Source organism: Drosophila erecta, unplaced genomic scaffold (genome assembly GCF_003286155.1).
Source record: "Drosophila erecta strain 14021-0224.00,06,07 unplaced genomic scaffold, DereRS2 tig00000055-arrow-pilon, whole genome shotgun sequence".
Lineage (NCBI taxonomy): Eukaryota > Metazoa > Arthropoda > Insecta > Diptera > Drosophilidae > Drosophila > Drosophila erecta.
This window is the reverse complement of record NW_020825200.1, coordinates 16,681,171-16,695,160: the sequence shown is the minus strand read 5'-3', so window position 1 is coordinate 16,695,160 and position 13,990 is coordinate 16,681,171. Positions and strand designations below refer to the sequence as shown.

General features: G+C 45.0%; 3 protein-coding genes across 6 annotated transcripts; all 3 read left to right on the top strand.

Annotated features, from left to right (window-relative positions):
* Nucleotides 1–2,765: 2,765 nt before the first annotated feature.
* LOC6541091 lies at nucleotides 2,766–3,503 on the top strand. Its single transcript, XM_001970126.2, has 3 exons — nucleotides 2,766–3,044; nucleotides 3,137–3,397; nucleotides 3,486–3,503. Exons 1-3 carry the CDS (start codon nucleotides 2,766–2,768, stop codon nucleotides 3,501–3,503), a joined length of 558 nt encoding a protein of 185 aa, XP_001970162.2.
* An 817-nt stretch (nucleotides 3,504–4,320) lies between these two features.
* On the top strand, nucleotides 4,321–10,196 carry LOC6541093 (putative gustatory receptor 28b). Of its 4 annotated transcripts, none has more exons than XM_001970125.3 (3): nucleotides 4,321–5,039; nucleotides 9,253–9,813; nucleotides 9,890–10,196. In XM_001970125.3, exons 1-3 carry the CDS (start codon nucleotides 4,398–4,400, stop codon nucleotides 10,016–10,018), a joined length of 1,332 nt encoding a protein of 443 aa, XP_001970161.1. In that variant the 5' UTR covers nucleotides 4,321–4,397; the 3' UTR covers nucleotides 10,019–10,196. The 4 variants fall into 4 exon arrangements, with proteins under 4 accessions (XP_001970161.1, XP_015014849.1, XP_026834719.1 ...); XM_015159363.2 differs by lacking the exon at nucleotides 4,321–5,039 and adding an exon at nucleotides 6,175–6,928; XM_026978918.1 differs by lacking the exon at nucleotides 4,321–5,039 and adding an exon at nucleotides 7,694–8,311.
* A 621-nt stretch (nucleotides 10,197–10,817) lies between these two features.
* Nucleotides 10,818–12,509, top strand: LOC6543233 (putative gustatory receptor 28a). Its single transcript, XM_001970124.2, has 3 exons — nucleotides 10,818–11,491; nucleotides 11,715–12,317; nucleotides 12,370–12,509. Exons 1-3 carry the CDS (start codon nucleotides 10,862–10,864, stop codon nucleotides 12,487–12,489), a joined length of 1,353 nt encoding a protein of 450 aa, XP_001970160.1. The 5' UTR covers nucleotides 10,818–10,861; the 3' UTR covers nucleotides 12,490–12,509.
* The last annotated feature ends 1,481 nt before the right edge of the window (nucleotides 12,510–13,990 follow it).

Below are 13,990 nucleotides of genomic sequence, written 5' to 3'. Positions count from 1 at the left end.
ATATAAGAACTAAAAACTTTATAGGCTGGCAAGCTGGCAGCAATATGAAATATACCAGGCTCGTAACTCCGTACTTAGCCTGCATTTCTTGTTATTTGCTGTGACTTTGAACGCATTTGCTCAAGTGATTTATGCATCCGAACATCCGATCTCGAAGTGAGTCGAAGCAGCAGATGTGTGAAGTCATTTGAAATCATTAAGTGTGAACAGCTCCAAACTTTGATCGTCATAATGATGGAGCCCCGAACTTGAACTTGAAGACCGCTGACTTGCAAAAGGCCGCCGCACAAAACAGCACACGAATCTGCTTCCAAAATATACACAATCAAAAAGGCATATCCATGGCTGCGGCTGCAATTAGATCTGCACTCCACTCCAAATGGGTTACCCAGCGGCGAGCAACAACAATTAAAAATGGGTCTTGGCGGTGGAGCAACAATTAAAATTAAAAAAAAATTAAAACTCCGCTTACCATGAAGCCAAGTACGAGAGACCTTAGGCGTCATGGATGGATATATCGTACCTGTACAAAGGTATCTATACAAAGGCACGAGACGCTGAAATTTTATGGCCCTCGGCTGATGCTCACGACTGTTGTGGGATTGAGGTGCTCCATTGCCTGCAATCGCCAATTCCACTTTCCTTTGCCAAATATTTAACAAAATTGGCAAAATCCCACGCAGCCTCGCTGCCACATACTCATAATTGGGTCGCTTAATCTATCATTTGACATCTCTGATCCCCGCCGCCCTCAGACAGCTTTTTAATTACAATTGCGCTCATTGTTTGAGCAGCGATTTCTGGCTTACATTTTGTGGCTTACGCAACGCTCGGATTGCGTGGCAATTGCCAGAGGAAAGTCATCATTAGATTGACATAAAAACTCCTTATCTAGCTTATTACGCGTTTTGAAACCTTAAAACGTCGGCCCTTACAAAATAGGCTTATTTATTTCAAAGTTAAATGCGCTTTTTGCTGATAAAGTGCATGCCTCTGCGCAACTAACGATAAATTTTTACCAAAACTTACCAACAAATTTTGGAACAAGTTTAGGTGGTTTTGCGAGCTATTGAGTAATGGCAACGTTCTGAATCTCTACTTTCCTAAATGGAATGGCCCAAGACAAGAAAATGTTCTGGACAGTAATTAAGCAGGTTTCATGGACAGGTGGAGCGGTCCAAAAAATGATACGCCGTTTAAAAAGAAGTGCGGGCACAAAGCGTGAACAATGATAAATTACAATAACATAGCATAATTAACTTTGATGCTAATTAGCTTCTTCTTCTCCCTCGGCGAATATAGATGTCGATGGGTTACCACGTTTGCATACAAGGCATATATACCACCATGTTTAAGCATATGTATGAGGTTGCCATAACCCAGTGACTGACTTCCACTGTTTACCGCATCACGTGGCGTCGGCACCTTGGGTTCTGTAACTCATCGCATCTTCATAGCCAAAAACCAACATATATTTCGCCACTCTTTGGTGGCGAAAATGTCAGAGGTTTCTGCGGAGCTCGCGGATTCGGTCAGCAGCCGATTATCCAAACCATTTTCCGCCATCAACAATTATTTGTTTTATTTATGTGCGGTTTATAAGTATATTTTTCTCCGCTTTTTGTCAATTGAGGAAAGCCTTCATCGCATTTGGCCGTGAAACGAATTCGCATCAAGACGCTTGGAATCTTAAATTGGTCAAATAATTGTTCGCTTCAGTTCAGTTTTGGCCAAGGAAAACATTTGCCCTGCTTTGTTTGCTATACTTAATTGTGTACAATATTTATTTGTGCTTTGTTTTCTTTAAATTGAATAAGTAATTACATTTTATTTTAAGGTTTGGTAGTCATTGCGGACCATTATACTTTGAAGCATTATCGGGATTGCAATTCGCTTGAAACGTTTTTCTTTCGTTTCACTACATTCGATTTGAGTATTTCACTTGCAAATTCCCACTTTCGTATATCATTTTGTGTCATATACTTAGCGCCACATTGCGTTGCACGTGTGAGAAATAAACAGAATAGTTGGGACGCATTTCATCTAACGCCGGCGCCATTGTCATAGAAAAGCTAAAGCAGAAACGCAAACTTTCGGGGGCGTCTTGGCCAAAGCAGACACTCTGTTATTGTTTCGACTGGCGGCTGTGGATGTGGATGTGGATGTGTTGTTAGCCAAATTGTGCGACAAAAATTCTGAGCCAGCCGCATGATTTGTTGCATTGTGGCACGATGCGACGTTGGAGTCGAGTGCTCGAAACTGGGAGCTCATTAGGCCGGGGGTATCCGTTACGCAATCTCGTTTGCATTGTTGAGTTTACTGGCAGCAGCTGAAGATGATGGCGGCACTAGTTGGATTTGGCTTGTTTGGATTTGTTTTTGCGCAGTTTCGCTAATGTGGACTTTTGTCTTGCGTTTTAGCTGCATTCTAACATAAATATTAGCTAAGCTTGGTTTTTAAAGTAGGATTTCATTTGGCTTACTTCGGCTTTATTTAGATTCTTTAGCTATATTCTGTTGGCTCTTCAAGTGCGTGTTAAATGGTTCTCTCCACATTCCTCATTTGCTTTGTAATTAATTGATCGTTTGTGGATAAGCTCATGAAGGTTAGATAACAATTGATGATATTCAAATGCAATTTCAGCTGCAAAGCCAGCCACAGCAATTACCATATCGCCGCCATTTAAACTGCGATAAGCAGTGCACTCCAGCGAATTGAATCGATCTCAACTTGACCAGGAAGCCTCATTTATTCGGATTCGAGCAATGATCCGCTACGGAGTGGACACTTTTCGCGGCTGCCGAGCTCCATTCCGCTGCTGGCTGAGTGCCAGGGATTCCCTGATGGTGACCATTGCCTTTACCCTGGGCATCACTCCGTTTCTGGTGCGGCGCAACGCGCTGGGGAAGACGTCCTTGGAGCAGTCCTGGTATGGATTCGTGAGTGCCATTTTGCGCTGGCTGCTGCTCGCCTACTGCTACCGCTACATCAACCTGAGCAACGAGAGCCTGATTGGCTATTTCATGAGGAACCATGTGTCCCAGGTCAGCACACGAGTCCATGACCTCGGAGGCATTATAGCCGCCGTATTCACCTTTATTTTGCCGCTGCTCCTGCGGAAACACTTCCTGTCAAGAACATGGTGCAGGCCGATGAACAGCTAGACCGCCTGCGAAGTCCCGTCAACTTCAACACGGTGGTGGGTCAGGTTGTGCTGGTCGTCTTGGCGGTGGTTCTCCTGGACACTGCCCTAGTTTGCCTTGCCAAACTGGAGGTGTACGCCTCGTGGCAACTCACCTGCATTTTTGTCTACGAGCTCTTGGCCAATTCCATCACCATCTGCATGTTCTGCCTGATGACCAGGACGGTACAGCGAAGAATCGCCTGCCTTCACAAGGTGAGTGATGACAAGATACTAATTTTATGGAAATTATGTAGTATTTACTACGTGTCCTATTCAATTAAGGCATCCCAACTCAACACAGTTCGTCTGTGGCGAATAACCAGCCACCCAGCCATCCAATCATCATATATCACCTGTCAATCAGAGTAATCCCTCGTTCCCTGCACAAAAGAAGTAAGCTGAGTGGAGAAATCTGATCAGCTTATGGCTGGTGCAATGGCCAGAACGATTCCCCATCGATATCCTTCAGCTTCATTTCCATATCCAGCCAGTCATCGAGTGTGACCAGATATGCGATTACTCGAGTGTCTCCTGATAATGAAGACAATGAATTGCCCGTCACGAACCCGGCAAACTCGCTTGGAGCTCACGCACTTGACGGGAAATATCTTTAAAGTCTAGCGACTGAATTAAGCTCAAGTGGTTTCCGCTTACAAGGACACGATGGCGCTGATTCGGTCTGAGTCGTACACACAAACAATTATTTGCCGACTTTCTAACCCGGTGTCTAACCAAAAGGTTTTAGCCGAAAACGGTTTGATTTTCTTTCCATGTACCCCCCGAAGATATACACATTACTCACTAATTCTTATTTCGCCTTTTTTATTAACATAATTTATATCCATTTCATTTGTTTGTGTGCATAAAATTTGCAAAAGCCATCACTGGCAGCTTTATAGAGTGAGAGGACGATAACACTTGTTGCTATTGCCCGCCACTTGTTGTTGTGAATCCTAGACAACATCATAATGAGCTTTCGCCAGCCGGCATTTCGTTTTATATCCCCCCCTCACCCACTTCAGTCGACCGCCCGTCCTTTCATTATCCTTTAGCTCACTTCGTTTGCATCCGTCGCGTGGCAATCGCTATTTTTCCTGCTCACCAGCCAGTTCGCGTTGACACTTTCACCCGAACGGTTGTGCGATTTGTTGTGCGCCTTGCTCTGTTTTCATTTCCGCTTCCGGTGTGCATTAGTTCGATTTACTTCGTCGCCATGTCCGCCCTGCGTAGGGTGCGCAAATACTTTATATCCTCCCAGGTCTACGAGGCACTGCGTCCTCTGTTCTTCCTGACGTTTCTGTACGGACTGACGCCATTTCACGTGGTTAGGCGGAAGATGGGCGAGTCCTACTTGAAGATGTCCTGCTTCGGCGTCTTCAACATCTTCATTTACATCTGCCTCTGCGGCTTCTGCTACATCTCATCCCTGAGGCAGGGCGAGTCCATTGTGGGCTACTTCTTCCGCACCGAAATCTCCACCATCGGCGATCGTCTGCAGATCTTCAATGGCTTGATAGCCGGTGCTGTGATTTATACGTCGGCAATCCTGAAACGCTGCAAGCTCCTGGGCACCCTGACCATCCTACACAGCTTGGATACGAACTTCTCGAACATTGGTGTTCGTGTGAAGTACTCGCGGATCTTCCGGTACTCGTTGCTGGTACTGATCTTCAAGCTTCTGATCCTCGGAGTTTACTTCGTGGGCGTTTTCCGGCTGCTCGTCTCATTGGATGTCACCCCCTCGTTCTGCGTTTGTATGACATTTTTTCTGCAACATTCGGTTGTCTCCATAGCGATTTGTTTGTTCTGCGTGATTGCCTTCAGCTTCGAGCGGCGCCTCAGTATCATCAATCAGGTGAGTGGGGGTTATGGCTATCAGTTATCAGTGCGACCAGCAAGTACAGGTAAATGTTTACCTGCAGCAGGTGGAGACGGGGATTCCGGTGGGGGATTCGCTATCATCGCTTTCATTACTCAACCGCAAAGCAAGTGTGAAAATTAATTTATGTAAAACCATTGTTACGCACCACATGCTCTCGCCAAACTAGATTATTTGCTTGATTCCACTGGACATGTTTAGTAATTACGTTTGCTTTTTGGATGGAGCTGGTCAGCAAATAGCACAGCCTAGACTATTTGTCCACAAGGTCTGCTAGGCAATGGATTAAGTTTCTCTATTGGGCATGGGAATCATTTTTTGTTCAGCTGACCAGAGAATTAGATAATTAGATTCAACTGTGCTGCCTACCCTAGGCATACGAATAAATTAAAAATTAATTTATTAATTATAAATACATAATATTAAGTATGAGTTGACCAACAAGAAGGCGCCATTTCGCATTCAAAAAAATGTCATTTCTCCTCCCACTTGCCCTTCCGAATATGAAATTATTAAATTTCAAGGCTTCTGGGAACTGTGCTCATCATAAATTTGCAACAGCATTTATCACTTCTACGCATTACCTAAACCAGCCGAAAATGCCAATGACCCCTCATAACCGATAAAACGAATGAGCAATATCCCGTGTATTTCATAATGGCCATAACTCCTCCGTTACCAAGCAAATCTCATCTACGGCAGGACACGAATTACAAAGGCTGTTATAACCTGGCGAACAATTGACATAAATTCGTTCTCGCTATTCATGGAAACCAAGAAATTAATTTGGCTTAAGAGAGTCTCCGGTCACTCATTGATCCAAATAGGGATATACATAGGGACAAGTAGACACGAAAAACTTCCTTTAACGTGGGGAAATCGTTGGACGGCCCTGGGGAAATAATTCCCCGGCGGGTTGGGCCATTAATTAAAATGCAACAGCTAGAGCTAATAGGTTAATGGTCGAAACGGAACATAGCCGGACAGCAGCTTGTCTAGAGCCGTGGTACATATAAAAATGGGAAAATTATTTACTTTTCCAAACCCACCCGCAAACTTCCTGGTCCGACGACGCCTGGTAAAATGCAAATCATTTGCGGTCCCTGGCGTCAGTCGCCAGTTGAAGCTCAACCGAAGCGGTCATGGACATTGAAACGGCCAAGGAGCCGGTGGATCCGACGGATACTCCGGACATAGAAGTGGCTTCAGGTCTATGCCAGCCCCTGCGTCGTAGATTTAGGCGGTTTTTCACCGCCAAACAGCTTTACGAGTGCCTGCGTCCCGTGTTCCATGTGACCTACATCCACGGACTCACCTCCTTCTACATCAGTTGCGACAGTAAGACCGGAAGGCGGGCCATCAAGAAAACCATCTTTGGCTACATCAATGGCACCATGCACATCGCCATGTTCGTCTTTGCCTATAGCCTAACGATCTACAACAATTGCGAGTCGGTGGCCAGCTACTTCTTTCGGTCCCGCATCACCTACTTCGGGGATATGATGCAGATAGTGAGTGGATTCATTGGAGTTACAGTCATTTACCTGACGGCCTTCGTGCCAAACCATCGACTGGAGAGGTGCCTCCAGAAGTTCCACACCATGGACGTGCAACTCCAGACGGTGGGGGTGAAGATCATGTACAGCAAGGTGCTGCGGTTTAGCTACATGGTCCTCATCTCCATGTTCCTCGTGAACGTCCTCTTCACCGGCGGCACCTTCTCGGTGCTCTACTCATCGCAGGTGGCGCCCACCTTGGCCCTGCACTTCACCTTCCTCATCCAGCACACGGTCATCGCCATAGCCATTGCGCTCTTCAGCTGCTTCACCTATCTGGTGGAGATGCGCCTGGTGATGGTCAATAAGGTAAGGGACTCAATCGGAGGGCGACGCTTAACCAGGGGCGATGGTGAGATATTAGTGGAAAGGAAGAAGGAACACCCTTATATTTATTCACAAATTACCCCACCAATTTCCTCATCAGTCTGCCCAGAAGACAACAAGTAGTGCCAGATATAGTTATTAACTTTAAAACCCGACTTTACTTATGAGTGTGGGTTGCCCAACCCACTGATCCGATAGTCCTTTTCAACATATTCCTAATCAAAACTATTACAATCACATGCGTATCGCTTAGCAGCTATTTAACTAGTTAGCCGCTTTAATTGAGTATTTCCCACGAGGACACTAAAATGGCAACGACATAATATTTTTCCATTTGGCGCAGGTGTTTTTAATTTCATTCAGCTGAATCAATTAAATTAATTAGCCCACACAAACACTGACCGTGAACCCGCCAGCCGGAGGACATCAACTCCCTCTTTATAATTTCATATCGCTGGAAAGCCGGAAAGCTGGAAACCCACAGAAACCGCCATTAAATGAGAACTTTGTCGGTGGCTGATGGACGGGTTTACATTACCTGACCTGTCAACGGCGAAAAGTAGACAATATTAAACGCCACGACGTTCAAGGCGTGGATCATAAATACTTTAAAGGCCAATCACTGATGAAATGTACCCGACGTGGCTATAAAAGCAACTTGCACTGGCCTCTGAAAAGTACTCTTTTTCGGCGGCAATGCAGCGCATTGTATTTTGAAAATAATTTTAAGAAATGTTACACTCCTTTGGCGAACTACTCAAACCTCGGGATGCCTTCGGAGCGGAGCAAACCCTGCTTTTCTACACCTACCTACTGGGCTTGACCCCTTTCCGTTTGCGGGGTCAGGCTGGTGAGCGGCAGTTTCAACTAAGTAAACTCGGCTATCTGAATGCCCTTCTGCAGCTGAGCTTCTTCAGCTACTGCTTTTTGGCCGCCCTCATCGAGCGGCAGAGCATTGTTGGCTACTTCTTCAAGTCCGAAATATCGCAGATGGGAGACTCGCTGCAGAAATCCATCGGAATGACGGGGATGTCGATACTGTTCCTCTGCAGCAGCATTCGGGTTAGGTTGCTGATCCGTATCTGGGATCGCATATCCTGCATAGATGAGCGGTTTCTTGGCGTGGGAGTGTGCTTCAATTATCCCGCCATTATGCGCTTGCGGCATCTGCAGATGTTCCTCATCAATGGCGTGCAGTTGAGCTACTTGGTCAGTTCCAACTGGATGCTGCTGGGAAACGACGTGAGACCCATTTACACAGCAGTTGTCGCGTTCTATGTACCCCAAATATTTCTACTGAGCATTGTAATGCTGTTTAATGCTACTTTGCACCGCCTCTGGCAGCACTTCGTTGTGCTGAATCAGGTGGGTTGCGCTGAATGAGACTCATTCCTTAAAAACATTAACTATTTTACTAAGCCACTCGGCCACTAAGCCTTTAACCCCACGAAGCAGCAGCTCTTCAAATAATTAAATGCATATCGCAGTGGCCGTCGTTTTATGAGCCTGACAATTTATTAGCGTTGTGAGATTGTTATCCCATTCCGCGTAGTCCACGGACACGATGGCTTCATAGAGCAGCCATACGCCATGTGGCTCCTTGGGCGATTGGTTAGGAAGTCGGGTAACCGACCACACGACGTGTACAGCTGCTATCGATTGACCATACTCATGGCCCTTTGGCTCGGGATTGTGCCCTACTACGTAACCGTATCTGCAGGAGGCCGAGGAAAACTGGCATCTTCGTACATCGGCTACGTCAACATCCTCATGCGAATGGCCGTTTATATGGGCAACTCGTTCTACGGCGCCATCAATCGGAGCTCGCTAATGTCCAACTTCTTCCTGACGGACATATCCAACGTGATAGATGGACTGCAAAAGATCAACGGAATGCTGGGTATCTCCGCCATACTGCTCATATCGCTGCTGAATCGGAGGGATTTGCTGCAACTGCTGGCCATCTTCGATGGACTCGAGACGGAGGCGTTTCCACGGGTGGGCGTGGCAATGCATCAGGTGGCAGCTAACAGGAAAATGAATCGCTTGGTTGGGATCCTGGTGGGCAGCATGGCGGCATATATTACCTGCAGTTTTCTGATGATCGGCCTAAGAGACGCGGCCACATTTTCCATCTCATCGGTGATTAGTTATTTCTCACCACATTTTATCGTGTGCGCGGTTTCCTTTCTGGCTGGAAACATAATGATCAAATTACGCATATATCTGGGTGCTCTTAACGAGGTTAAGCTGGTTGGGCCTATTTAATATTTCAACTTACACTTTCTGTTTAATTCTGCTTACAGGTGCTGAAAAACCTAGCCCATCAATGGGACACCCGCACCCTCAAGGCAGTGGCTCAAAAACAGCGCTCCCTACAATGCCTGGATTCGTTCTCCATGTACACCATCGTAACCAAGGATCCTGCCGAGATTATACAGGAGTCCATGGAGATACATCATCTGATTTGCGAGGCCGCCGCCACGGCCAACAAATATTTTACCTACCAGCTGCTGACCATTATATCCATAGCATTTCTGATCATCGTTTTCGATGCGTACTATGTTCTGGAGACCCTGCTGGGGAAATCGAAGCGTGAAAGCAAATTCAAAACTGTCGAGTTCGTGACGTTTTTCTCCTGTCAAATGATCCTGTATCTGATCGCCATCATTTCGATTGTCGAGGGTAGCAATCGCGCCATCAAGAAGAGCGAGAAGACGGGAGGAATAGTGCACTCCCTACTCAACAAGACCAAAAGTGCAGAGGTCAAGGAGAAACTGCAGCAGTTCTCCATGCAGTTGATGCATCTCAAAATAAATTTCACTGCAGCTGGGCTGTTTAACATCGACCGCACCCTGTACTTCACGGTTAGCTGCCACACATTTCTGTTAATATACGAGTACATATTCGTAATTTTCCTAATGAATCATTCATTTGCTACAGATCAGCGGGGCCTTGACCACTTATCTCATCATCTTGCTGCAGTTCACGTCCAATTCCCCCAACAATGGTTATGGGAATGGCAGCTCTTGCTGTGAGACCTTCAGTAACATGACGAATCATACGCTTTAGATGTGCTATCGATGTCATTACAATATGGGGGATGGAATCGAGTCTATGGAGTCTATGGAGCCGGTGAAATGGTATTGAATACGTCCAGCAGAATGTGTATTTTTTGTAAATGTTATTGTTGTTGCTAAAAGTGTTTTCTGTCAATATGAACCAACGGTTGGAAATAAATTCTTAATCGGTAGTAGAGTCTTTTTAATTGGCTCTTAGAAACATCAGAAACATCGTCTTCGGTGTAGCATAAAAAATAGCACTAAAATTGAAATGATTATGTGTTTAACTTCAACGTAGCTCACCTTTAGCACCAAAAATATTAAGGTAATAGAGACATCGAGTTTAAACACATTTTTCGTGTTGTGTAAGTGCAACTGTATAAGTCAAGCAAAAGTAACCCGTTGTTGCTGTCCATCAACTAATTAGTAGCAAGTACCTTCCAAAAAGTGAGGCCTGCCAGCCATCTGCGTGGTCGTTAAATGGGTGTCGTAAATTGTTTGCCAATCGTAATGAATAGCCATTGGCCAGAACATGGACTTGGCAAAAATGGACATGTCAGGAATTCCGTTGAACTCGTTGAACCTGTGTGTAAATGACCTTGACCACCCGAACCCCTCCCCTCGCTTAATGTTAAATTAGTATTTGCTGCTATTGATATTAGTCTATTAGGAGTGCAGAGGTGTGTGCGATTTTGATATACGATACATGAGTCCTGGCCCGAGTGGACACAAAGTTAATCATCATCATCAGCCGGCGAAGACTTCCGTTGTCAGTTGGCGGAAAATACGCGAGTCGAGCGGACGCTGCACCTCCAGCGAAATTTTTCAAAAACAACCTCAGAAGGGTTAATCAATGGCCTTTAAGTTGTGGGAGCGCTTTTCCCAGGCGGACAATGTGTTCCAAGCACTGCGACCCCTCACATTCATATCGCTATTGGGCCTGGCTCCATTTCGGCTGAACTTAAATCCCCGGAAGGAGGTGCAGACATCCAAGTTCTCCTTCTGCGCCGGCATAGTGCACTTCCTGTTCTTCGTCCTGTGCTTCGGCATCTCCGTGAACGAGGGCGATTCCATAATAGGCTACTTCTTCCAGACCAATATCACCAGATTCAGCGATGGCACCCTTCGCCTCACTGGCATCCTGGCCATGTCCACCATTTTCGGCTTTGCCATGTTCAAGAGACAACGTTTGGTCAGCATCATACAGAACAACATAGTGGTGGACGAGATATTTGTGAGGCTGGGCATGAAGTTGGACTACCGCAGGATACTGCTCTCCAGCTCCCTCATATCCTTGGGCATGCTTCTCTTCAACGTCATTTACTTGTGTGTCAGCTATAGCCTGCTGGTCAGTGCCACCATTTCGCCCTCGTTCGTCACTTTCACCACCTTCGCCCTGCCGCACATCAATATCAGCCTGATGGTCTTCAAGTTTCTGTGCACCACGGACTTGGCAAGGAGTCGGTTTAGTATGTTAAACCAAGTGAGTGTCGTGGGACTTGGGACTTTGCTGCGCATGCAGTGGCGATGGAATCAGAAAATATCTTTAAATTAAAGAGTGGGCCATCTTGGTGCTAACTCAACTTAAGTGCTTACTTATTTTTGTAGCATACTTTTCCCAGGCACAAGTTTATGAACTCAAAAACTGGCTTTAACTGACTTTAGTTGTGTATGACAAGCATTTTACCACCTAATGTCTTTGGCAGATCCTGCAGGACGTATTGGATGCCCACATAGAGCAATTAAGCGCCTTGGAACTCTCACCCATGCACTCGGTTGTCAATCACAGACGCTACTCACATCGCCTGCGAAACCTGATCAGCACGCCGATGAAGCGGTACAGTGTTACCTCCGTCATTCGCCTCAATCCGGAGTACGCCATCAAACAGGTGTCCAACATTCACAACCTGCTCTGCGACATTTGCCAGACCATCGAGGAGTACTTCACATACCCGCTGCTTGGCATCATCGCCATATCCTTCCTCTTCATTCTCTTCGACGACTTTTACATCCTGGAGGCCATCCTGAACCCCAAGCGACTGGATGTCTTTGAGGCCGATGAGTTCTTTGCCTTCTTCCTAATGCAGCTCATCTGGTACATAGTGATCATAGTGCTGATCGTGGAGGGCAGCAGCAGGACTATCTTGCACAGCAGCTATACGGCGGCCATAGTGCACAAGATCCTCAACATCACCGACGATCCGGAGCTCCGGGATCGCCTTTTCCGGCTGTCCTTGCAGCTATCGCATCGCAAGGTCCTTTTCACAGCCGCAGGACTTTTTCGCCTGGACCGCACACTGATTTTTACGGTGGATTATACCATAAAATAATTAACTATCTACTTAATGCATATTCTTACAGATTACTGGTGCTGCCACTTGCTACCTCATTATCCTCATCCAGTTCCGATTCACGCATCACATGGACGACACCAGCTTAAATTCAACAAGTCATTTGCATTCCACACATCTGGGGGATTGATAAAATTAATTTATATTCATCTTGCTTTACTGTATTCAAAATAGCAACTCACAGAAATGTTCAAAATGTAACAAATGTACAAAATGTAACAAATCTACATAGTTATATGTTTTATATATATATTTTATATATATATTTTATATATATTTTATATATTTTTATATTTTTATATGTTTTGATTTTGTTTTTAATGTTGCTCTTAGTTTCATTGCTTATTGGTTAATTTGATTCATAACAATTAAATGTTCTTGTGCTCTTGCAGCTATTTTGAACACATTAACCAATTCACTTCTAAACCAAGGTGTCTTAAGGTAAAAATAAAAAAATAAGTTCAAGTTTTCCGCCCTGCAGTGTAATTTGTTTTTATGCGTATTTTATATGAAATATACATATTATATTTAATATTCAATGCAAAAAGGGAACGCCAATTGCGCTAAAACTGTACGTTACGTGTCACGTAACGTAGCCAATTGACGACAGCACGCTGGTTGCTACGTCACTGACCGCGCGCTGACTGACATAAGCTGCTTGAATTGAACTAATGGATTCAAATGAAAAACGTTTCCCGAGACCCATTTCCTGGCTAGGGGATGGCTCGACCCACTTCTGCCTGCCCCACTTCGCAACATTGCAACATAATCTGCAGCGGTAGCTGACTTTTGGCCCCAACTGATAGCTAATCCCAGTTAGCACGCCATGTGAAAGGAGGCAGAACACTAATCCAATAAGAAAGCCAGCCTAAATGCGCACTGAAGCTACGACATTTGATTGCTTTATTGCCTCAGCCCGCCAGCCACTGGTGTTTTCTATGCCACATGCTGGGGAGTTGTACCCCCATGATAGCGATATAAGGGGCAGTTGAAACTTTGCTCTGATCGTTTGTCGATTTTCGCAGCTTACAAGGGTGTGGGGTTAGTCGTAATCATCACGATTAGCCGCATTGATAAGGCTTCGACAATTTGTTATCAATTCGGATTTCTACTTTATGATTTGTTTACTTTTCCACACGCCAACCGTTTCGTACGCGAAAATCCGCCCAGTCCTATGGAAGTCCAAGTGCACTGGATTTCCTTCGCAGATTGTGATTTTGTGAAATGTGACCCAGTTATACTTGCTATTCGACTGAACACTAGCAAATGTGTGGTCAACACAGTCTCAAGACATTCGTAATTTATTACATGTTAATAATTAAAAAAAATATATATATAAGAATAATATATGTATATTTGTATATTAAAAGTAAAGCCACAAATGGAATTTTTCTCCAAATCCTCTAATGGAATTCAGTAGGATTTGTTACATGTTTTATGTGACTAGGAGACCAAGAAATTGGTTTAGTGTAGCTAGTTTGCAAATAAAATTGGTGACACTGTTCTTCCTTCACTTTGATGCATTTTACAGTTTTAAAGTCGTGCCCGGACTTAGCTTATATATTGTTTAATTCAAAATTCAATGGCACAACTATGAAAAGCCCAAAGCGCAAATTAACCCAAACACCCAC

What these genes read in the sequence shown, in the direction of transcription:
- LOC6541091 (XM_001970126.2), top strand. Translation starts at nt 2,766, where the DNA reads ATGATCCGCTACGGAGTGGACACTTTTCGCGGCTGCCGAGCTCCATTC. An exon ending in TGAGGAACCATGTGTCCCAG is followed by an intron (nt 3,045 to 3,136) that starts GTCAGCACACGA and finishes CTTCCTGTCAAG; the next exon opens with AACATGGTGCAGGCCGATGA.
- LOC6541093 (XM_015159363.2), top strand. Translation starts at nt 6,206, where the DNA reads ATGGACATTGAAACGGCCAAGGAGCCGGTGGATCCGACGGATACTCCG. An exon ending in GCCTGGTGATGGTCAATAAG is followed by an intron (nt 6,929 to 9,252) that starts GTAAGGGACTCA and finishes TTCTGCTTACAG; the next exon opens with GTGCTGAAAAACCTAGCCCA. An exon ending in ACCGCACCCTGTACTTCACG is followed by an intron (nt 9,814 to 9,889) that starts GTTAGCTGCCAC and finishes CATTTGCTACAG; the next exon opens with ATCAGCGGGGCCTTGACCAC.
- LOC6543233 (XM_001970124.2), top strand. Translation starts at nt 10,862, where the DNA reads ATGGCCTTTAAGTTGTGGGAGCGCTTTTCCCAGGCGGACAATGTGTTC. An exon ending in GGTTTAGTATGTTAAACCAA is followed by an intron (nt 11,492 to 11,714) that starts GTGAGTGTCGTG and finishes TGTCTTTGGCAG; the next exon opens with ATCCTGCAGGACGTATTGGA. An exon ending in ACCGCACACTGATTTTTACG is followed by an intron (nt 12,318 to 12,369) that starts GTGGATTATACC and finishes ATATTCTTACAG; the next exon opens with ATTACTGGTGCTGCCACTTG.